This window comes from Agelaius tricolor, unplaced genomic scaffold (assembly GCF_023055355.1).
Source record: "Agelaius tricolor isolate 1412-34295 unplaced genomic scaffold, bAgeTri1.0.p SCAF_13, whole genome shotgun sequence".
Classification (NCBI taxonomy): Eukaryota; Metazoa; Chordata; class Aves; order Passeriformes; family Icteridae; genus Agelaius; species Agelaius tricolor.
In genome coordinates, this window is record NW_027269273.1 from 19,473,385 (window position 1) to 19,498,260 (window position 24,876).

General features: G+C 41.1%; 1 protein-coding gene across 1 annotated transcript in view; it reads left to right on the top strand.

Annotated features, from left to right (window-relative positions):
• The window catches only part of WDFY4 (WDFY family member 4), a 112,880-nt gene extending 89,128 nt beyond the window's left edge, over nt 1-23,752 (top strand). The window contains exons 51-62 of the mRNA XM_071439064.1: nt 250-359; nt 3,972-4,125; nt 5,732-5,823; nt 8,720-8,932; nt 9,465-9,612; nt 10,055-10,212; nt 11,797-11,955; nt 15,792-15,971; nt 18,885-19,067; nt 19,656-19,743; nt 21,988-22,099; nt 23,077-23,752. Of these exons, the coding sequence (XP_071295165.1) occupies nt 250-359; nt 3,972-4,125; nt 5,732-5,823; nt 8,720-8,932; nt 9,465-9,612; nt 10,055-10,212; nt 11,797-11,955; nt 15,792-15,971; nt 18,885-19,067; nt 19,656-19,743; nt 21,988-22,099; nt 23,077-23,143 (1,664 nt within the window). The 3' untranslated portion in view covers nt 23,144-23,752. The remainder of the gene's footprint in view (nt 1-249; nt 360-3,971; nt 4,126-5,731; nt 5,824-8,719; nt 8,933-9,464; nt 9,613-10,054; nt 10,213-11,796; nt 11,956-15,791; nt 15,972-18,884; nt 19,068-19,655; nt 19,744-21,987; nt 22,100-23,076) is intronic.
• The last annotated feature ends 1,124 nt before the right edge of the window (nt 23,753-24,876 follow it).

Consider the following 24,876-nt stretch of genomic DNA (forward strand, 5'->3'; position numbering starts at 1 on the left):
CTGAAGAGTTAAATGCCTTATTCTTCAGAAAATGAAATGTTTGAACTATGAAAAAATGAACATAGTTCAATAGTAACAGTGCCCATTCAATGCATGTATTCAGTGCAAGGGGTGCTGAAACTCACAGGCCTTTGAACACATCTGCTTAAAGTACCTGTTACCTGTTTAGTTGTATTATGGTGACTGGATGCTATGGGCTTGAAATGGTGGGGTTTTTTTACTGGAATCTGATTTGTGTGCAATTTCCAGGAGACCTGTCAGCCCAGTGCCATTACTGTACTCACTACTCATCAGCAATTATAGTGGCATCTTACCTGGTCCGAATGGAGCCATTTACCCAGACCTTCTGTTCTCTGCAGGTAAGGGGGCAAGATAACTTCCCTCCTACTCCTTGTTATGAGCCATGCAGTGGGTTACTGTGGCTGTGTAATGAAGGGGGATTAGTTCTTCTGACATTTGATGTACTCTATATGTGGACTTGGGGCTTACTTGGAGCAACATTTATGCCATGAAAGTTGAATTCAGTGAAAACAGCTTAAGGAGACCATGGTTGATGTGAGGGAGAAGGATTTCTCTCTTTGTGAGAGCTGAGGCATATAAACAAATAGATAATGTTTTATTGCCTGTCTGACCATAACCTTCTGGCTTTGGGGCAGATGAGACTTGATATGATATTCTATAAGATGAGGTCTTCTAAGCCCAAGTACAGCCATGCAGCTACTGGCAAGTACTAGGAGCTTGTTGTAGTGGCATAAAGAACATTTCTGGGCCAGATGAGGACATATAGGTTCTGGTAGGTGTGAAATGATAGGGATCGTGGGATCAGCTTCCTGAAGTGGGATGAGATTACAACCAATGCTCCAGAAGGAATATTTTGTGTAATCTTGTTCTGAACTTGTTACTGTTTATGCAGTGCCAAGCTGGCTTTGGCACTGGAATTGAATTTATGGAAATTGAATGTTGTGTACACCTTTCCCATCTGCCCAGCATATAGGTGCACCAAATTTCCTGATTACCCTTTTCAGCAGGCAGTTAGTAATGCTCAAGCAAATACTCTTGGGCTGTAGCAGAGAATTGTTACCCTCTTTTTTGTAATGTGTTGTGTTATAATGGGGTCTACCAGGAGGACCAATCCTCCAAGGTGTATTTTTTAAAGAGCATCTTGCTGAAATCTACCTACCCTGTGGAGAAATACAGGAAGATAGCTTGGCCAGAATAGTTCACACTTGGAGAGTGCTGTATGCATAGTGCAGGATGGCCATGTCTCCTGCAGCTTTCCACGTGCTTTGCTGTTGTGGTTTGGGTTTTTTTCCAGTGAAGTAATACAAATAAAGTGCTGTGTTAATTAAGTAATAAGCCCTATGATATTGGCTGTTACCAGCAGTAGCTGATGGGTTAGTGAACCACCTGAGGCAATGGTTGCCATCACACTCTGTGAGCCATATGTTAGCTGCAGTCATGAATGACTGTGGAGCAGTTATTTGTTGTTGTAAACAACAAAGGCTGTTGGATCTCCCTGGCACACTTTTCATGCATAATGAGTTCACAGTCTGAGTGAATGCTTTGTGTCTGTGTTTGTGTGAGCAGCAGGTAACCAGCAGTTTTATGAGCATAATTATCTTCAAAGGCTACTGAGATCTCAAACATGCAAAAATTGTTCTGGGTGTGGACCCACTGAAAGAAACTGTTGAACTCCTTCTGTTCTTATTCTTTTGCTTTTGTGTTTGGTGCGTGTTCTGCTGAGCTCAGTGTTGTCATATTCCCCAGGTGACTGGTCCCCGGGTGGTAGCTCAGGAATTGCTAACTGTGAGATGCTTTCAGGCAAACAGCAGATCTGAGAACTGTATGATCAAGTCAATGTCAGCTTGCAAAAAGAGAACTCCCACACTTAAACCCTTGGAAGGGTGCTGCTGCCTTTGGGAGCTTTGAAAGTTTCTCAGATTCTTAAAAAGTGAAAAAGCTACATTTATATCTGCAAATGGACTGTCTGAATACATGACAAGGACATGCAACAACTTGGGCGCACTCTCTGTGAAAAATTGATGTTGGCATAACATTTTGTTTCTCAAGTCAAACAGTTGATTTGCACCTGACCACAGAAGCATTGAAGTGAGGAAGCATTGCTTTCAGTAGTGGGACTGTACAGGAGAAACCTTATTTCACTTTTTTTAAGTGTATTGAAATCTGGCTCTGGATAAAAGTTTGTATGTGCTTTGCATATTGTACTGGAATGGAGGAAAAATTGGCTTTTCAAACAGGTATTGGTTGGTACCTCCTGGGATTCTTTTCAAGAATTGGTCTCAGCACCACAAAAGAGCAGTAAGGTTTCCATGTCCAGTGTTTTTATTGGAAAGACATTCTAGAACCTGCCCTCAATACTGAGATTTTGATCAATTCAACTCTTTTATCCCCTTTTATTCTTATCCCACTCTTTCACTTCAGCTATTAGGTTGACTTTTCCTGACATTTCCCTCTCAAAAGTACTTATAGAGAGCAGAGTCTTTACTCTTCATGGTGTTACTGACCCTTGAGCAGTCACTACCAGCAGGAAACAACTTCTTAGCATCTCTGGGCAAGTCTTTGCACCTTCATAAGCAACTCTTAGAAACACTGAGGTCTTTGGGTCTTGAGCACCACCAAGGTGATGGATGCTTAGTGTTACAAATTTGTGAAGTTCTGACTTCTCTCTAGAGATCATTTTGCCTACTTGCTTTGTATGTATCCTGCTGGACTGTAGTTTTAAAAAGCATATTTTTCCAGTATTTTTGAAGACAGTAAGGCCTCTACTCAAAGAAAAGAAAACAGACTTACTGTGTCTAGCTGTAGAAAAGTCATAAGAGTTCGTTGTCTTGCAGTCTAAAAGCATAAAGCAATTCTTGATTCTCTTTTTCCCTTTCAGTGCAGTTTTTGCATTCATAGAGAGAGAAAACTCATTAATTCTGATATAAATATATGCAAATAAATTTATTAATATAGGAAATGGGAAAATCAGTTATTGCTTCCTTTATAAATAATACAGGCTTAAGTTTTAAAGATATTACTTTTCCCTAAAATGAATTAGACAGCCAGGGAAAAAATCACATTTTTTCGTGGTGGTAATATCTTTAACCAGATTTGTCGCGCTAACAGCATTTCCTATGTATATATTATTTTTATTTAATACAGGTAATCTTTTTATTACAAATCATATTGTTTCTCAGGAGATTACCACCAGCTCTCATAAAAGCTGCAAAAAAAGATGAAAAAGCATCAATCACCACCAGACACAGCACACTGTGTGCAGATTAAATATACAAAGCCCTTTAATATGCTTCAATGAGATACTTGTTAGCTGTTGATTTATTTATAGTCCTCCTTCTACTCTGTTTTAATTTCAATTTGAATTTGACTCCAAGGGTCCCTGCCTAATAATGATCAAGAACAAGATGACCTTGTGCATCAGATTAACTCCAGATAGGCTTGCTCATGTGATTAGCCACATTTTTACTCTGTCCCTTGAATGGGTGTGGGAAGGCTTCACAATTGTCACTGGTATAAGGAAGAAGGATGAGGAGCTAAAGCAGAACTGTGCTGTCATTTAGAGATGAGGCTGGACCAGAAGCCTGACCAGAATTCACCTTAGGGGAAAGAGGGGTGGGATCTTTCCACCTGGAATATATGTTGAGTTTTGGTGTGAGTCTATCTGAAAAAACAAGCAAGGAATGGGGCTTCAGCACTTGAGGTTTATTGACTACTGTCTTCTGATAACTTTTTCATGAAAGTATTTTCTCCCTAAAAAAAGACATGGCAAAAATTACTTCTTGACTTGCAGTTGCCAGACTGAGCAGAGCAGATCTAAAGGAGTTGAAACCTAAGTGTGCAAGTATGCAGGGGGAGCCAAAAGGGCAGTGATTCTTGCAAAATTGGCTAAGATGCTTCTAATGCAGCAGAATACTCACACTGAAGTCCTTTTGTCTGTCTCCATTTCACAGGGCGGGAGTTTTGATGTTGCAGACCGGATGTTTCACAGTGTCAAGAGCACATGGGAATCAGCATCAAGGGACAACATGAGTGATGTCAGGGAGCTCACCCCTGAGTTCTTTTACTTGCCAGAGTTCCTAACCAATGCAAATCACTTTGAACTTGGTAAGTTCTAGAAGGGACATAAGTGTTCTTCCAGCATCCTACCAAAAGGAGACATCCAGATCATATGCTGAGAGTTGGTCTCTGGACTATGTGGATGAGTCTTTCTAACCATGAGATCAGTTTTTATTCAAATAACACTATGAGAATACAAGCTTCTAAAACTGAATTATGTCAGAAGAACCAAGTTTCCAGCCCAGGGAAAGAAGCAAGTAGTTCCTATTAATTTCTGGGCAAAAGAATTGCATGTTTTGTCACACAAAAGTAGATTTTTTATATAACCAATCTAGTTGACTGCTTTTGAAAGTTTGGCCGTATTATGATATTTGTGTAATTATTGAAAATGTATTCTTCTTTTGGAGATGTGTCAATTGCTAAATGGTGTTGGTGAAAGGTACTTTTGTTTTTGTTTTTTTCACTCTGCATGAGATCACAGGGTGATTAGTTTCCAAATGTCCTCATTCTCATCTTCAAAGGTTCTGCACAACTTACATGAACTTGATAGATTTTCCCTATTCTCAAGCAGCATCACAGTCCCCTCTGAATGTACACTGTCTCTAGACCTTTCTGCATCCATGACGAAGGCTCAGAGAGAATCCAGAAAAAAGACTAGTCAGAAATAGGCATGGCAGTTCTGACTCACTTCATTTTACAGGACTTTCACACCATTTGCAATGCAAAGATGCTTTCTTTAATAGACACTGGTTGGTTAACAATTAAGGCAGAGGAAAAATACCTGAAGAATCATCCAGAATTTCTGATAGCAAAGGCAATTTAACCCATTGAAATCTAGCTAATATTGCATTTAAGGTATCAGTGAAATGAGGCATGCTAAAAGATAGTAATGTTTATATTTCTAAATTTTTATATAAGAATAAGGAAAAAAAATCTATTAGAAGTTTGTTGAAGGATAAGAAGGAATTAGGGTAGTTTCCTCCTAAGAGAAGACCAAGAAACAAAGCCTGGCTGAAATCAAGATACAGAGACTGAATTGAGTGCGGGGACCCAAAGGGCACCAGAATCTTGCCAGTAGAGAGCAAATAGACAGGAAGATTTTAAAACAGGCAAAGCCAAGAACCCGAATCTGTTCACTGCTAAATTGTACGGAAACTTGCGGTCCCAGAGCTGAACCTCAATTTAGATTTGAATTCATCCAGTTGCACAACACTGTGCTCTGAATTAAGAACATATGCTCGCCTTCTGAAAAGGATCAGGTTGCAAAGGACTTGAGAACAAAATCCCTCTCAGTGGCTGCTTTGGTTGGAATATTTGGCAGTAAGGCCTGCAGGATTATGTATAAAAAGAAAGTTGTGCAAACACATTTGTCTTGTCTGCATTTGCATTCTGTACTAAAATGGTTTGTGCTGAGGACATGCATATTTTTGCTGTTAGTGACAATTACTAGAACATCTTCTCACTGCTTTATCACTGGATCAGAAATCCCAGAACACTGGTTCTTCAATCTTCTATGGTACTAAATTTGATGAACCTGAAACTGCATGTGGGAAAATCACCTCAATTTCCTTTGACTTCAGTGTTTTAGTAAAGTTGTTCCTATTTTCAACGTGTCCGATTCTTGTTTTGGATTCTCTCTTTGTAATTCCTGCAGGCTGCATGCAGGATGGAACAGTGCTGGGAGATGTGCAGCTTCCTCCTTGGGCAAATGGGGACCCCCATAAATTCATTTTTCTGCACAGACAGGTAGGTGAATATAAAGATTTGTGATAAATTGCTGTCTGGGTCCCACTTAAAATGAAGCTCTGAAGGCCAGAGTCACAAATGAAAACATTGGATCCAAATGCATCCTGCCTTTCTGAAGTTTGTGTTGGTTCTGAACTGTGCATGACTGCTTCTCTGCCTAACAATTCACCTTCAATCAAGGCAAACTTTCCAGACCAGATGTGGATTACGTGTAGGTTTGTGGCATGAACACATCTCAGCCCCCATGTGTAAGAGAACATAATATAATGCACAGGAATTTATATGCATAATGCACAGGAATTTATATGCATACAGTTCCATGTTGTTGGTAACACTCTGTGTGTTTATTTAAATTATTTATTTCCATCTCCGAGTCATGCCAGAACTAAAGGTCCTTTTTTATTTTGGGGGGTTGGGATGGGGGAAACCTAATGTAATTCTCTGCCCTTAATGGAATCAGCCTTGGCAATTTGAAAGCAAATAGCTCCAAGGTCCTGAGACTTACTGCAATTAGTGCTATCTATTAATAGTTAGAAAGTCTTCCATGTGATGTCATCTGCTACATAAAAGTGAATGCAAGTGCAATTCTGTATGAAGATTGTTGCATTGAACTCTGACTTTGCAGCATAGTATCTTGGTGCAAGTCTCTCTAGTGCTCCTGCAATACCCCATTAGATTTCTTAGGGTGAGCTGCATGTGTGAGTGCATACAGACTGTTGCTGTGTACAACTGTGATGAATTTATGCTCTGTTTTGTGGTCTTTCCAAGGTGCTCCATCTCTGTTTCCCAGTTCCCCAAATAAGGGAAAGGCAACACTGTCCTTCCCTACCAGCTATGCTGCTGAAAAAAAGCCATGTATGACTGAAAGATGCTGCAATTTTACACTGATGCATTTTAAAGAAAAACACAGGGAGACAGCCTATCTACTCTGTGTGTTGTTTGGAGTATAAGCTGCTGAGCTCCTGACTGCTTGTGTAATGATGAACACTCCAAAGGCACTTGGATACAATGGAGAAATCTGCTTTTGCCTTGTGCTTTAGAGTAATGGTGCAGTTTGGAAATCAAACTACAGTCATCACTGCATAGCATGTTTTTGGTGTCACTGTAGAATGATCTCAGATTGTGTGAACTAGATTTGTTTTGGATGAAATGAAGGAAAAACTGCGCTCCAGTTGTGTGCTCCAGATGCTGGTAGCATTCAGCCTGCAGGAACAATCTGGATTTAGTTGGAAGTAAAACCCCCAGAGAGCATTTAATGTGGATACTGGGTGCTCTCTACCATTTGTTTACAGAACTGCTTCCACTGGGCTGTACTATTTAATAACATTGGCACAGCTGATAAATTAATTTAAATCTCAAATAGGAACAGCTTAGCAAATGAAAGATCATGTTTATAGACTTGTGTTAATAATTTGCCAGACCTGATCAGATTTCCTGTACAGTCAGTGCAATATTGTCTCTTCAACCATAGCTGATACTAGGTACTACACAGGGGACTGCAAGAAATCTTAATTAACCTGCCTGGGAGACTTTGTCTAGCCCTGAAGTGAAGAGTCAGAGATCTTGAATTCTGAAACATGAGGGTTTCTGTCTCCTCTGATGATATCCACAAGGCTGGAGGTACTAATGGTATTGTGGCCATTTTTAGGAGGCTTCACAATGAGTTTGGTGCATAAAACAGATTGAGGTTGACACTGTTCTGAGGTTTGACTATTCCTTTCAACAATATGAGAACAAATAATTGTTTTTGACAGAAAACTCTGAACAGCTTCCTGTTTCATGCTTAATAAGTTAGGAATCATGTCACTAAATAAATGTATTTACTTCCTCCCTAAACCACAAGTTCTCCCTCCCTGGCTGGGCTTGCCATAGTGCTCAGTGAAATTCTGAGAGGCTGCACAGTTACAGCTCTGTTAGTTGCTCTGTTTTGCTTTGGCAGGAATGCCAGTCAAAATTTACAGTTTGTAATTCATGGACTAACTGCTTTTATTAATGAGTTCTGAGCCTGTTCAGGGACAGATTGTACACTGTGCTTGCTCTGTGAGCTGCCCTGTGATCATTATAGCTGTGGGCACAGTCATTTACACCAGCTGCACTGGGCAACTGCCTGCTCTGTGAAATGAGCCATTGTTCTGGATCCCATTAGTTTGTTTATTTCTGCTGTGCTTTGGGTGGGCTGGTCTGCTTGGAAGACCTTTCACTGAACATCAGGGATTACTCAGTCAAATGATTCGGAGATAGGAAAGTGCTTTTAATAAAGCTTGACACTGTTGCTTGAATCATTGGGCAAGGCTGTTTGGGAACACACAAAAGTTTGGTGAGGCAGGTGTTGGCAGGAGCAGTAGTACTTAGTGAAGCCTCATGGGTAAGGCTGGTTAACCTGGTGGTGGGCACAGGTTCAGCTTGAACTTGTGTCCCCTGCTAATGAACTTGCTGTCTGGGTCTTCCAAGCTCAAGTTTTCCTCTGTGATTGCATTGAGCTTTCTATGAAGCTCAAATTTAGGTGTATATGTTACCTTGTAGCATCTCTTCCAGTGTGTCCAGTACTAATTGTTCATTCTGGTCCTATTAATCCTCTTGCCAATCACTGTGGGTGCCAAGATCTGTGGAATGCTTTCATTTTGCTTTGTGAGACCTACCTTGGTTGTCTTTGAGGATATTGCTGCTGGTGTCTGTTAAGTCAAACATGGCAACCCTGTCCTGTTTCCTGAGGGGGTGGTCCAGTTTAGTCTCTTAGTGTTTTATGAGGTTGTGTTGAGAATGGTGGTAGTGGAGAAACTGAAAGTTTTGTGATGATTGACTTGCAGAAAATTTGTCTCCAGCAAGGACTGGAAAGCAGTAATGCATTTGTAATGGATACAGTCTGGTGAACTCAGTCATTTTGTTCTGGTTCCAGGCACTGGAAAGTGACTATGTCAGTGCCCACCTTCATCGCTGGATAGACCTGATTTTTGGCCACAAGCAGCATGGCTCAGCTGCAGTGGAGGCAGTTAACACCTATCACCCTTACTTCTATGGAGACAAGATTGATCTCAACAACATTAAAGATCCTCTGATTAAGGGCACTATCCTGGGATTTATCAGCAACTTTGGACAGATACCAAAGCAGGTACCATTTTATCATGAGAGTAGAGAACATAATCTGTCTTGATCTTACAGTATTTTTACTGCAAACCAGAAATAGTAACTTAAATCAGAAACATCATCTGATGTAAATCTGCTGAAAGATGAGCTGTAGGCTTTTCCAGGCTGGGTACTACCTCAGTATGCACCCCCACTTTCCAACCATGCTGCTGCTGTTGAATCCCGTACAGCTGCAGCATCAGCTCTGGGTTCTGCTCCTTCAGTACAGCCACACAAGTAATCACTAGTCTGAGAATGGGTATAGTCTATTAACACTCAGCTCGAAGTCTCACCAGTGTTTTCTTTCTTGTCCAGAATTGTTGGGATTAGCTTTCTGTCTCTCTGAGGGGCAGAGGGATGTAGTCTGATGAAAACGCAGTATGTGTAAGGTTTTATTTTAATTAAAAGGTTTGTGTATGGTGGTCCTGGAGTCTGTGATTAAGGATTTAAACAAGTGTTTCTTCTAAATGGTCTTGCAAATAGAGATTTTATTTTTCAATGACATTCCTTTCTTCTAGCTCTTCACGAAACCACATCCATCTAGGAATGCTCAAGGGAAAGGTTCCGCAGGAAGAGAGACTGGGATGTTCCTTCACTCAAGTGGAATTCTTCCTCCTTTTCTGAGCAGTCTGCAAAATCTGAAGCTCTCACCAGTTAGCATAAAAGGTGATGCAGGGGCTGTGTTCCATTTTCTGAGCTAAAAAGTACACAATTTTTGGACAGGATGAATCTGGATTTTCAAGATCATGCAAGTAGTCTCACAGCTTTGTATGGGTTGGTTCAATCAAGATCCCTTCTGCCAATTGTGATTTTTGTGTCCTAGTATTAGGAGTGGGCACTGAAAACTTCTTCAAACTTCTATTGTAGAGTTTGGAACAATTTTTCTTTTAAGTCACCCTCTCCACATGCATTTATGCTGTCCACTGAAGAGGCCTGTTTCCACTATTGTGTGTGGAATCTCAGTTTCAGAGTGGATTTCTGTCTGTAGGCCTGGGCAAAGCACTGAGCCCAGATGTGAGACATGCCAGCCTCACCACACAAGCTGTGCAAGGAGAAAACTTAAGTGCTCTAAACCCAAAAGAATTAAATATTTTCTCTGTCTTGCCAGACTATCCCAAGGGAGCTATTGGGCACATTGTTCATACAGAGAAAGGCATTCTGGCTGTTGAAAAAAATAAAATTTTGATTCCTCCTCTTTGGAGTAAAACATTCTGCTGGGGATTTGAGGACTTCACCTGCTGCTTTGGCACCTATGGATCTGAAAAGGTAAATAAGAAAAACTCTAAGAATTCAAGAAATTAATGGTATGTTGTGGTCTTTGACTGGTTTGGGCACCCATTTCAGAGGCTGTTGGGGAGCTGATTTCAGAGGATGCTGGACAGGACTTTCTCACTGTAAACCTTCTTGAAGAATCTCAAGTTGGATATCCAGGATAATGTAAAATGATTTTAAACTGCTCAAAAACATGGCATTTGCCTCTAAATTATCTCAAGTTTTCCATCTAGTGATTGTGTTGTCCATAGGTCATAAGGACAACACAAGGTCTCCTGGTCACTGATTAGAAATTTCATTGTGCAGAAATTTCTGCTGGAATTAAGGCAGAACCATCTGTCAATTCCCCTCAGGCTCTAGCATAGCCCAGTGCATTCATTCAAAATAATGAAGTTAATACTCTTAATTCTTTGCTGTTAAAAATAAATGGTCTATATCATCACACTGCTTGTTAGGGCACTTGACAGATCTAGTTTCTTCCTCTGCCATAAGTACACTGATTTTTGGATGTATTTGGGACAATGCTACGCAAAGAATTCTGAGTTAGCTTAGTTACCAGAATAGCACAACATGTAATTCAGCAAGATACTGGCTTGGATATTTGTGCAAGTGGCATTCATTATGTTTTTACAGACATACCTAAAGTCATTGGAAATGAAAAAGCCATGAGATATATTTTAATTTCTGCTCCCTGTCTAATAAAATCAGTGCTTAGCAGTTCATAGTGTTGCTGCAGGCATCAATTATTCAGTTTGTCACTTCAAAACTCAGGGTGATGCTGAGCATGGTGAGTGTGATTGCACAGTCATTGTGAGTAATACTTGGGAGTCCAACTTGAATTTTCTCTGGGTCAGCAGTGCCAGTGGACATGGGCTTATAAAAAACTTTAGTCCTTGTTGTAGGTAGGTAAAGGTTTGTTCTGTCTAGGTTAGGGAATTTGTAGCTGTGCCATCCAACTCCACCAGAATCATTGGCACCAGACTGTTGTCCCAGCTGTGTGGGGAAGAGCTAATGTAGAATGTGCAGGAGGATGCTTGTGCTGTGATTGTAGCAGTGTGTAATAGACCTGACACTGCTTTAGACTGATTTGGGTGCTGCTAACAGAGCATAGAATGGAATTTAGTGCTTTGTCTTTTGGCTTTTCAATCCAAATAAGGGAGGGTTTGAGGGCCTGGCAGTAACTCTGTTGGCAGTGGCCATCACAGCCTGAGACTGCTTTTTAATCTACATGTAATGTTTGCCTTCTGTTACAATATGGTTGGCAGAATGAGCTTTCCTGAAGTTGTGTGGGAAGTGTGGCACAAAAGGAATCGGGACCCAGATCTCCTAAGACATGAGATGCTGAGCTTTGTTCAGCATTCCTGTTTGGTCCCTGGAAGATGGCACAGCTGCATGCAGCCACAGCCTGTGCAGGTCCACATGTTCACAGCTGGCCTCACATAGAGACTGGTTATGATGAGCTTTTCTTAGATTTAAAATATGGAGGGTCAGTTTTGAAAATTGAATCTGTCATTTGGTAATAATAAGTGCATAGTATCACCCAATGAGAATTTGACTTAAAGATGCTTTCTTGTACAGAATGTGACTACATTTGAGTGCATGGCAGACTGGGGAAAGTGCCTGTGTGCAGTGTGTCCTTCAGCAACTACCATCATCACATCTGGAACAAGCTCAGTTGTGTGTGTCTGGGAATTCTCCCTGGTCAAGGACAAAGTGAAATGTCTAAACCTGAGACAGGTAAGTCCTGTGGCTTTTCTGCTATGGAAACTTGATGAAACCCAGAAGATAATGTTTTTATCTCTCAGATGATTGTCAGAAGAGGCACCTTTGTTGAATAAGAAGGCAGGAAAAAGGCAGTAATAAGCATGAGACATGTGACAGCCTGTATCAGGGCAGGAGCTAATAATATACCTTGTACCAACAGCTCATAGCTATGAGTGCCACTTGGTGGATGTTTTCCCTTTAGTAGCATTTTCAAAGTTCATAATGATAAAAGAAATAACGAAGATAAGGCATATTTTCCTCTCTTGAAGTGCAGACCTTGGGTTATTTTCTGAAACAAGTACCACCTGGAGATGCTTATAATTTGTTCTGGGCTGCTACAGCAATGGAAAGGATCTCTAAAATATCCTGCAAACTTAACTGGTGGAGATGAAGCCTCAGCCAGGCAAAGTTCTTGATTCTTCTTTCTCAGCCTGAATTCAGAACTTAAAAGGTTTATCTGTCACTGTGTGAGGGAGGGATGCATCCAAAAGGAATGCTATAGCTTTTGTCCTCATTATCCAAAGCCTTGAAGTGGTTGTTGATTTAGAGCTCATCTATAGTCACCAACCACCTGCATACATGCTATTTCATTTACAAAATTGAATTCTCATGCAAGATTTGTGTGGTCCAGCTATGATGAGTTCTCAGCTTTACAAGTAGAACTAGAGTACACCACTATCATATCTGGAAGGTAGCATGGGGCCATTCTTCCCTAAAGAAAGGAAGATACTCTTGATTAAACAACTCTGCTAATTTTAGGCAGACAAAGGGTTCTTTGATCACCAAGGTCTCCAAGTGTTAGAAGCTTCTTCTGTTTGTTTGTTCTGTTTATTCAGATAGCTCAGTGCTCTTCCTAACTTAAGCCAAAACATATTTTATTTATCATTAAATGAAGTGAAAACTTCATAGTCTGCTGGAATACCAGAGAAGTATTTAGATCTTCATTTACCAGACATTCCTGTTGGAATTTGTGTTGCAATTAGTGTGGGAAACTGTTTTAGAGGAGCCTCTCTTTTGAGGTTTATGATGTTAAATGCTGTAGAAGACAAATACGAGATGAGATCTAATGACCTTTTAATTCAGCTGGTTATTATTCCAAAGGAGGACATGAATCTAGAAATGGAAGAAATAGCAGTAGAGAAAATCATAAGCAATAATTTTCATCAGCATCTAAAATCTAGGGGGTCAGTCTGAGTTTCAGGGAACCAAAGATGCTGTCTTTTATCTGCATCATAATGTATTTCTCTTTAACAATCTAAAATCAGCTTGCTGATGTGTTCCACTGTGATTAATTTGGTATTACCCAAAATCCACAGAGTGGTATGAGATCATGCAATTACAAATCTTGTATTTTTTCCTTTACTTTGCCAGTGGAGGTTTTTTTCCCTTTTTATGACTGTCTGGACTGGATGTAAACTTGAACTATGGTTCTAAATGTCTTCCAGTGAATTGCTTTCTGCTTTCCTGTAATTCACTGTTTCATGGTGGCTGCTTTTTCTGCTGAACAAAAAAATTTCCTAAGAGAGTGAGCTTTGCTTAAGAACAGCTTATGTGCTATAAAGTGGATGCTATTCACTTACCAGCTGTCTCATGGGACTGACACATTCTGATTTGGAATGTAGTAAAGTACAGAAACTATATTTCTGCAGAAAAAGTATCTTTTGCCTCTCTAGTGGGATCTGCTTCTACAGTTTTGTGGAGCACTAAAGATTGAGCATAATTGCCTCAGTATTGATCCATGCAATTTACTAGCAGAGGGATCTGTGCAATCCAGTCGCCAGAATTTCTGGGCCAAACAAAACACTCAGGCAAGGTGTCCTTTCTGCCTCACAGACCTCTCAGGAAGGTGTGAAACATATCTGTAGTGTGTCTGTCCCCTTGTCAGCCAGTTAACTAGAGTGGTCAAACTTGGTTTACGTTTTCATGGACTAAACATCCTTGCATCCTTCTTTTTTGTCTTTTGATTTTAAAAATACCTTGGAGATAGGCCTCTTTATGCAAATATGCTGCAGGAGATTTCCCATTAAGGAAAAATCTGTCAATCTTTGCAGAGCGATAATGCAAAGATGTAGGGAGTCAAAAGCATGAGACCTTTTTCATGAATGTGCATTGAGACTGCTGGGTTGAAGCTGAAACTGTAATTGTGTGCAGGTCTATCCATCTTTTCCACACTCAGCTTGTATTTAAAGTGTTTCACTGCCAAGTAGGATCTTCATGGGTTAAAATAAGAGAGAAAAAATGTTTTAGTGAAACTTGCGCAGGAGCTTAGCTTGGCTTGATTTTGCAGTTCGGATGCTTTCACATTGGATATGTTTTCTTTTATGCTTTGGAGAAAGGAGAGGACATTTTGAGCCCTTGAATCTGCCTTGTCCCAGCCCTTTTTGCAGCAGTCTTGTACAGTTCTCAAGTGTAGGCACTTGATTATGCCCAGTCCTCTGTAAAAACATGTTCCACAGCCAGTCCAAAGCTATCACTGAGCCTTCTTTTCCATGCTTAGGTGAGAGTGTTTTTGACTTCTGAAAACCACAGTTAGAGACCTAGTTTTGTGTCAGTATTTGTAGTTGACAGTTCTTGTGAATGGAATATATCCCAGGCTGAAAGTCATCCCTCACAGTTGCAGGTCACTTTCAGTAACACAGAGGCTGCTGCAGCTCAGCTTCTTCACCAGTGGATTGATGTTTCATTGCTGCTGTCCTGGTGACCTTGGCAAGTGGCAGCACGTGTTAGCCAGCAAGAGTTCAGTCTCACACTCACATGCTGGGAAAGAGGACAATGTGTGTCCAGAAAAGCCATCTGCTACATGTGGCTCCCCTGTCTCAAGCTGAACTGAACTCTATCTCAAGCTGAGATAGAATCTAGAAATGTGCTAATAATGTCATAAAAAGAAAGCCAGCAAGCAATAGGCATTTCCTACGAAAGCCAAAAAATTAAACTGGTGGGTCTGATTTTTCACAGTAAGGCAGCTAAAAAAGAGCCCTGAAAGGCTTTTTAGGAAAGCTGTGAAGGACTTTTTCTCTGTTGCCCTACAGGTTTTACTGTCATTTACTTTGGTTATGTAGCAGAAGTCTACACTGCAATCACTTGAGAACACTGCATAAAACAATTGTTAGCAGCATACTTCAATCCATGCCTTCTATCTGTGCTGTTAAATTGCCTAAAGCATGTTTCTTTTTTAAAGAAACTGTTTAAATAAAGCTAAGTTTAACTGGACACTCCTGATGTCTCTGAACCTATAAAACAACAACAACAATAGAATATTGTGTAATGATAAAAGAGAAAGGCATTCCTGCATGGCTTTTAAAGCAAGAATTCTCCATAAATGCTGTTTCTCCTCTTAACCAATATTAGAAATGTGTTAGTACTTGTTCAGATACACAGAAAAATAGGACTCAGAAGGTTACTGAATTGCATCTTGATAAATTGTATTTCAAAAAGTTTTTTAAATATTGAGAAATTTCCAAGCATAAATATTAGTCAAAACTCCATGGAAGTGAAGTGAAAAATGATTTTTTTTCTTGCTGAGCACAAAGCACTGTCTTAGAGTCTGAAGAGTAGGCCAGGGGGCCTGAATCACTGTGTAATTTGGGCAAGTCATGTAATCTCTTGGCCCCTCAGCTTTCTTCAACTATGAATTGAGGACAAGGATGCTTCTCTGTAATATCCTTTGGTATTTCCTCCTCATTCCCTCTTCAGTTCTCCAAAGAATGACTAGGTTGCTTGTTCTTACTAAGCAAATGAGGTAGGACCGTGGTTCCCTAGTAAATCAGCCACCGTCTGCTGTGGTTTATTGGTTGGTTTTTCCCCGCCAGGCTTTGTATGGACACACTCAGGCAGTGACCTGCCTTGCTGCATCTGTAACCTACAGCATCTTTGTGAGTGGGTCTGATGACAGAACGTGCATCATCTGGGACCTGAACCAGCTGACGTTCATAAACCAGCTTCCTGCCCACGAGGAAAGCCTCCGTTCTGTTGCCATCAACAATTCAACAGTAAGATCTTCATTTATCATCTTTCTTCTGATGCATCCATGAACATTTCATGATAATGTAATGGGTGCTTTTCCCAACATAAAAACATCCTGAGAGTCTGATACATTGATTTTTTTTTCTTTCTACCGAGATTGCTAATAGTGTTCTTAATGATGAGAGGCGAGCACTAAAAGCAACATCTTAGACTGAGTAGCTAAGTAGCTAAGAAGCATCTGTGGATAGATAGATAGCAGGATTAAACAACTTTTATTTTATGGAGCATGAAGTATTACCCTAGTATCTCCTGGATTTGGATCACCCATAACCTTGTTGCCCCTGTTATTTCATTAATTTCTCCTGACATTCATGCAGCAGAACCACATCTGAGCTGCATGTTCCTGCAGCTGAGACATGTTAGACTGCAGTCTGCCAGCTCAGGTGACAACTGCCTTACACCTTTGCAGTGATATGGTGGCTTTTTCCTTTCCTTTCTACTCCCAGGTGCAGGGAGAGCTCCTGAGAGCAGTGGGTACAAATCTGTTGAGGTCTGTGCCTGGCCAGAATTGCATGCATGTTCATAGGAAAATATTCTGTATTGGATTTTACTATAAACACTCTGGATGAGATTTTTATTCTCCCAACCTTTTACCTCCCAAAAATGTTACTTTTATATTTGGGTTTTTTTTTTTTTTTCTCTCTGCTAATATAATAAAACAGGATTTCAGCTGCTCAGACAATTCAAGGTTGAATCCAGTCCTGGATATTGTACAAGAGCAAAATTAAGTTCATAGCAGTAAGAAACCAGGCAGATATTCTCGACTCAGTCTGTGCCAAAGCAGTCATCTCCTGTCAGAGCTTTATTAACCATGCAGTCTGATGGCTAGCAATTTGAGGGTGGGAATTAAGTTGTCTGTTCAGTGCCGGCTCAGCTCCCAGCCCTAGCAGTGCTGGTTAGTGTCAAGTGGCCAGTGGCCTCAGCAGGCCAGCTCAGAATATCTTGCTGGTCCCTTGTGAGATGAGCTGAAGCAGTGCCAAGCATTCAGAAATGAAGGGGAGGGCTGGCACAGAGCTGCTGGAGATCTCAAGGGGACAGAGTCTCTCCATTCTGCACCAGCCAGTACAGCAGCCTTTTCAGGTATCTGCTCTCCTGGAACTGTCCAAAACTGAGACAGTCTGTGCCAGGAACAGTCTGGAGACTGATCCAAATGACTGATCTCCACTTTGTTGGAGGGCAAGTTGTTTGGACAATAGTGTATCAAAAGGTTTATTTAATAGAGGAAAAACCTTGGAAAAGTATGACTGAAGCTTCAAGGAAAAAAAAAAAAGTCCATATCTTGTGGATTAAAAATTCTTTTTGACGTTAGCAAAACAGAACATTTAATTCTGAAATGTAATTTTTTTTAAATTCTTCTCTATACGTTTATGTAAAGCTACATGAAAATAGAAACAAAGTGTTTCCATTGTGCTACAGTGTTTTGACTGACATAAAATTACATGATTGGTAGCAAGGGTTTTTTTCCTGAAAAATTCAGAATGGTTCAAAGCAAAGTTTTGAAGAAAAAATCCAAAACACTGAAATAAGAACCCTATACAGCTCTTCATTATATGATTGTTGGAGTTGCTTGAACATCTAGAAGTTCCATCTATAGATCCAAACTCCATGGTGTTTGTGTAGTGTTGACAGAAAATAAGAACTGTCCCAAAAAGTTCATAAACAAAGGAGGATTGTAGAAGCTTGCTGTAATTATTTCAGTTAGTTTTAAATCCCTGATCCAGACCTGAAAAGCGCTGTAGATTATTGCCAAATGCCTGGACATCGTGTACTCTCATGCAGATAAGGTAGCTGAAATTTAATCTCCTGAATTATTGGCAGCTCTGTTTTGAACATACTATCATTTTTTATCTCCAGAATTCGGCCCAGCAGTGTGAAGAGCCCTGGCCCCAAATGAGGCAGGGGTGAAGTAGGGTGTTAGTTGAGTTACACCAGATGCATGCTGCTAATTTAAGGGCACACTTACATGTGTCCTTAATGTGTCTGCACTTAAATGTCTGTCCTTTCTCAGAATCAGATGACTTTGCTGTTGAGGTTCTCTTTAGCTGATTCTTACTATGGATCAAGAGTAGAAAAGGCATGTAGAATTTCAATTAATAACCTGATCAAAATGCACTTTTGATTAGATCACTTGCAATTGCACAATCGGCTCTTGGTTCCTTGTGTTTCCCTAAAGACTAACCTGAGTATTTGCTCCTTATAAGCAGCCTCTGGTAAGGCTGCACCTGCGTGGAGTGGAGGGGAGAGGTGCAAAGGATGTTTTCTGCATCACAAGTGCAGGTCACTGGATGCAGAGCTGGTCATTGGTCAAATGCAGAACACGGTGCAGAAATGCGATGACAGTGAGCTCCCTGTGAGGGGCAGAGGAGGATTGTGAAATCACCAAAGGCTTCATAGCTAAGCAGGTGAACGCCACGTCCTTGTTTCAGGGAATGCTTATTTGCAAAACTTGTAAGAGCCCTAGTTCTGGCCCAGAACCTGTGCTAGGCACTGCTTGTGCACAGCCCCTGTCCCTGACAGTACCTGGGTCAGACGGTCAGTCTGCTTTTTTTACTAAAAGCCTGGATTTTATGGAAAACAGAAAGGGAACATTTCATTAAATATTTTAATTTTAAAATGTGAGAAAAACACCTTTTTCTGCATTATCTTGCTAAATCTGAGACAGTTGTTTCAGGTTTCTGTGATGTAAAGGTGTCAGAATTTTTCATGGAAAAAAAAAAAAGTAATTTTTACTTTGTCTGGTTCATATCTTCTGCCCAGTAGAAAAAAAACCAATGGTCAGAATTTACATCAGAGCAGTTCAGCAATTTCTAATCAGCATTTAAAAGTTATGAGGAGGATGAGTGTGGAACTTGGAGACATTGCCTCTTGCTGTGTTGCAGGGGGACATTGTGTCTTGTGCGGGATGTTACCTGTACCTGTGGACAGTCAATGGGCAGCTCCTGGCAAGCACCAGCACTGCCTGCAGCCCCAGCTGCCACATCGTGTGCTGCTGCTTTGCTGAAGTGATGGACTGGGACACACGCAGCATCATCGTCACAGGAAGCACAGATGGAGTGGTGAGGGTAGGTGCATGGGAGAGAGGAAAAGGAATCCTGATTCATTGTAGACCAGAGGTTGAGATTTTTTATTCTAAATGGAGGGACAGAGCTACTAAAAGCCCCTGACACTTTATTAACAGTGCAGCAGAGGGCAAGAAATGAAAATCAGAGTAAAATATTGGCTTCCTATAAACTTTTATCCTCCTGAAAAGAGGACTTCTTGCCATACAGGGAGAATTTTGATAATGTTCTGGGGTGATTCTGAAAGCAAAAATTCTATCAGTCTTCAGAAATGTTTGATGAATATGGTTTCTGAGAGTTCACATCTCAGTATATTAACACCTACTTTCTCATGGGTAGGAATTTACTGCTGATTCTGCCTCCAATATGGTAGGTTACTGGGATTTTCAATAGCATGTCAGCCTTGCATCCCCACCAGCTCCCTGCATGCATTCCTCCAGTGTGACACCCTGCAGCACAGTGACAGACAGGGAGACAGCTGCGAAATCCTGGTGTTAGAAGTCAAATTGCCTTGCTGGGAAGCAGGAGCTGAATCTTTCTCTCATAGTTACAATCCATGCTTTTTCCATGTTTGCCCCCTCCCTGGCACAGCTGTGGAAGATGAAATACAGCAATACCCCAGAGCAAGGTGCTGGGCTGCGAGCGCAGAGCGGTGTGATGGAAGAGCCAGGTGGCACAGGTATGACCACAGCATGGGCTGGAGCTGCACTGGGAGCCAGTGCTGCAAGCCTTGCTTGGTGGTGAGCAGCAAGAGGGGTGTGAGCACTGTGGTGTGAAGGGGAGATGGTGTGGGCAACTGGTGCAGTCTTTCTGTGACCAGCAACAGTGCTGGGTGGCAACAGAGAGCACACCTGAGCCAACCATCTCATGGGCACACCTGGATGAAGCTGAAGGCTTTTTCACAGGCTCTCCCACGGGTTCTGTCATGGGAGAGCCTGTGAAAGGTCTTCCTCAGAAGACCTTTCTGTGTGGACTTAAACCAATAGTCCTGGTTCCAGAAAGTCCTGGTTCCTGGAAATAGTCCTGGTTCCAGAAAGTCCACTGCCTTGGCACCCCTGCTGATGGCCTGTGCTAAAGTGTCCTGGCATCACGGCAGAGTGGGCAGTGCCAGATCCTGCTCTGGGATGGAACAGAGAGGTTTGCTGTCTTTGCCACCTTAAAAGAAGTCAGAGGTCCTTCAGACTGGTGGGAGGCCGGCAGCAGGCCCTAGTGCTTGGCGCTGTTTATTCAAGGCTGTGTGCAGCTGAAGCTGATACCATGGAGTTCTCACAGAGCTGAGGTTAATGAGATGGTGGGACTGTGGTGCTGACTGGAACTAAAAACAACTCAAGCTCACTTCTCTGTTCTAACAAATACAGGAGCTGAAACCTGTCAGAAAGCTTTAGAAACACAGCCTAAATAGCACAGCTTGCTCTTTTCCCGGCGCTTTTTCTAAGAGGAAGGAATTGTGGTGTTATTATGTATAATTTACTCCACTTATTTGCTGTGGTCCTCATTACAGACATTCTCTATTACTTCAATTTTAGGCACGCAATTTGCATCAATAAAGAGCTATAGATGTAACATCGCCAAAAATAAAGATATTATACAGTAATTGGGCATTACCACAGAGATCTTCAGAAGTGCTGTTCATGGAACTTGGCATCAGCATTGCTTAGATTGCTTTGTGAAAATATTTCCAATATGCTTCTGTATGTTTAATGGCCTAACCAGATGCTTATCAAAACTTTTGTCATGCCTCAGAGTAGCCAGAGCCAGATGCTTCTAGGAAAGGTGTAAGAACACCTGAGATGCCAGATGTGAGACAGTCTGGCTGTGGTAACTTCATATTTGTTTTTGTTCTCGTCTCTAATCAAAGATTGTTTTGTCCATAAGTCAAAGCAAAAGACTTAACATTCTTTCCAAAATCCCTGTGGTATTCTGTAGTCATTTTGTGGATTTTCTTTACCTATAGAAAAGTCTCCTTTAAGAATTTCTGAAGTTCTTGTCTATAACTTCCCATGGCAGGTCTTTCCAGGCATAATTGCATATGCATGTTTTTGAACAGGTTGAAATTTTAGCTATTTGTAAAATGTATATCTTAAGCAGTTCTCTAAATGAGGACTTAAAAGCCATCCATGGGAGCACAGAAGAACATTGTTTGTGGGTTTTGTCCAAGAGGACTGTAAAAGATTTGTGCCCACCCCAAGTACCCAATGATGTGTAGAGACAGCACCTGTTTGCACATGAGCAGAAGGCTGTGTGTTTTCAGATGGATACAGGAACAGCATTCTTTAATAAAGAGTTGAAAGGTGTAATCAAAGCAGGATCATACTCCCTTAACCTATTCAGATGGCTATAGAATTATTTTAAATGACCAAATATTCCCACATCTCATTCTGTGCATTAAAGAAAATAAAATTAATACGAAACACAGTCATTAGAAAGACTAGAGTAACTGCGATTGAGTTATGTTGTTAGGTGTGTGTATGTATGTGTGTGTATGGGAAATGTCCACAGCATTTAATTATTGGTTCTGTTATGAGCAGATTTAGATAAGTTGATAATACCAGGGCTTTATGTAATTTCTTTTTACTAGGCAATTATAGGCTGTATTATATCCTGGCAGCAAAGTATTGTGGGGCATCTTATTAAGCACAGAGCCAGTGAAAACTGATGAACAATTTTGCTGAACTAGGCATGCAATTTAGAAAGCAATAATACACAAATCCAATTTAGCACACAATTGATACCGCCGCACGTCAGCACATGTAACTATCATAGCCACAAATTAAATTGGGATGGGCCTATTTTGCAACAGCACAGGCCAAGATTAAATATATTTGTTCTCAACTTAACAACTTGCTGACCGTAAATAATAACAATCTCATCTGTGCTGCCCCCTAGACGCTTTCTAAATATTTATTTTTAAACCACACAACAGGTAACAAGTGTGGAAAACATCTTGTTCTCTGTCGGGAGCTGAACCCCAGCGTTGCCCTGACTGGCAGGGCGAGCAGGACGAGCCCGGCGGTGACGGCGCTGGCCGTGTCCAGGTAGGGCCACTGCCCAGCAGAGGGGCCCTGGGGCTGGGCTCCCGCTGCTCCTTCGGTTTGGGACTTTTGACAGCTCAGTCAGACCTCTTGTAGCCAAAAGCAGCCCCTCAAGGAGCTAGCCTGGCTAGGTGCATTAATGAACGATGTTGGGGAGTCATTGGATAGGTAGGAGACAAGCCAGGAGCAATAGCAGGTTTTGACCAGAATAGTTGTAGAACTTAGTAGCTGCTACAACATCTCTGCAACATGGAAATAAGTGCTATCTTAGGAGTTGCTGGAGATACAACCCCTTTAAAATGTGAACAGGAAGGTTTTGGCCAAAGGACAACTTTGTTGTTCAACTCCTCTCAGTTTGCACAGCCAGCAGTATTTTAGTTTACTCAAGCCCCTCTCGCAGTCATCTGGCTGTAATATTTGTTGTTATCTCCTGCTCCAAGATGTTGTGATGAACTGAAAGAAACTTACTCTCTTCTTTCTCTGAAAGTGTTACAATTTTGACAGTTGATAAAATGTTCCTGCGTTCTGCATGCTCAGCTTTAGAGCAGTTAGTGTGATGTTGATGTGCATTGAAAGGGGGAACGTTCAGGGTGAGGGTTACTTTCATTAGTGTTGGTGGCACTGCATGCAGCAGAGATTTCATTGGCTGAAGCCAGGACATCATGCTAACAAGTCTGAATCTGGACAGCAGGTTATTTAACATCCATAGAATCTCAGAGAAGGCTAAGAGCTTCTGATCTGGTTAAGTTGTCCCCAACTCACCCACTGAACTCTAGAAAATTTTGGATACAATTCTAAGCTCAATCTTTGAACTACCAAACTCTGAATATTCTCTAACACGGGTCTTCAATTTTAACTTTAAAGATAAAGTACACCTCTGAAGATTGCATCCTCCTAATTGCTGCACGTACAGAAAAAGCCTTGATCCTGTTTGTGTCTTCTTAAGCATGGTTTTCTTTTCTTTTTCTCTCTTTCTCAAGAAATTCCTCTAAGCTCCTAGTTGGTGATGACTGGGGAAGACTCAGCTGCTGGTCTGTGGATGGGTAGGAGGAAACAGTCAAGATTTCTTGGTTTTTCAACCCTTTGGATGGAGAGAAAATTTATCCTTCAGAGCATGAGAGAAGCTGAGAAACTGGAAGCCTCTGTTTGGGGAATGAATCTTAAGGAAGTTGTTGGACTGACCCTCCAGTCAAGCATAATTTAAATTAGACACTGGACCCCAAAATTGTGAGAGAAACTGACAGATATGCACATAGACAATGAGATTTTTGTAGTATTTGTCTTGGGAAAACTTTTGTATTTAAAATGTTATTTTAGATACTGAATTTGACATAATACATTGTATTTCACAAATATTATTTAGCAAATAAAACTGCCTTGATTATGCCAAAGGGCAGTGTAGCTCAATAATAACATATTGTATTTTTAATATAATGAGATAAAAAATATTCAAACAGGTAAATAAGTATGTCCCAGTATTTTTGTTCTTCACTGACATGCAAGAATATTAATATCTCCATTCTTACTTCTTCCCTACTCCCTGAATTTGCATGAAAATGTATGCATGCTTTTTGAAAAGCTATTTTGTTTGCCAAGTGAAATTTGGAATTCCCAGCCTGATGCTGGTGCCTGTATCCAGCCCCACTGTGAACATGTGTTATGGTGCAATGTTTCCTACCTTTGACTTTTTCTTTTTAATAAGGCAGGCAAAATGCATGGAATCGGTGAGGAGAAAGATCTGACATGGCTGGTCAACATATTCATTAATTTTCCTTCTTTTCTGTCTTCTTTCTAATCTTGTCTTTATACTCTCTGGAAGTTCCGTATATTAGACATCTTTCAGGATTTACCTCCACAATCTCCCTTTATGGTAAAAGTAAGTATTTGTAGTAAATGAAGGCTGATACTATAGTGTAATAAATTCAAGTGCCATTTGTGTCCCTAGTGGGGATGGAAAAACTGTGAAAAATCAGCCTCTTTAACATTTTAGCATAATTGAAAGGCGCTAAATTGATAACTCCCTCTCCCTTCTGCTCCTCCTTGACCTGGTGAAGAGATTGAATACCTTACCTCACACACAGAAGGGTTGAGCAGCCCCACAGGCAGAGCAGCATCCTGAACACGCAGACTGGGTCAGAGATGTGCCAGGAAGAACAAGAAGGACATTGTGGGCATTTTGTTCATACCACCAAACACACCTTGAGCAGACAGTTCCCTGATTTCCAGTGCACTGGGACTGGATAGCACAGCAGGAATGAAGCCCCATGTGTGCTGCAGATGAGGAGTTGCTGTATGCCAAAGTCTTGGTGCTAGAGACTTGCTAGCATCATCAGGAGGAATCCGGAGTAGAACACAGGTTTTTACCAGTCTTCTTTTAATTACATAATCAACTTTCTTCTTCCTATGGGACACTGCTTAGCTAATGACTCTTCCTTTGAATTATGTTGCTGAATGAGCAAATCCTCCTGTAGCATACAGCCTCCTTCCCTACAGAGTGCTGAGACATGTCCTCACCACAGCCCCCCCGCCCGGTCTGGTCTGATCTCCACAGTGAGTGAGGTAATTGCCTGTGGAAAAGGCAGTAATTAGATGTAAGCTCATGATGCAGGCATACAAGGAAGTCTGCATTATGTCTACACAGATAACCTGTCTGGTCTTCCTTTCTGACCTCCATATGCATGACTTGATGAGTCAAAAGTCTTTCTGCTCAGGGAAACATACACTGAACACAGGCCAAGACACACCAATATCCAAATCAAAATATGGAGCAAAGGTGAACT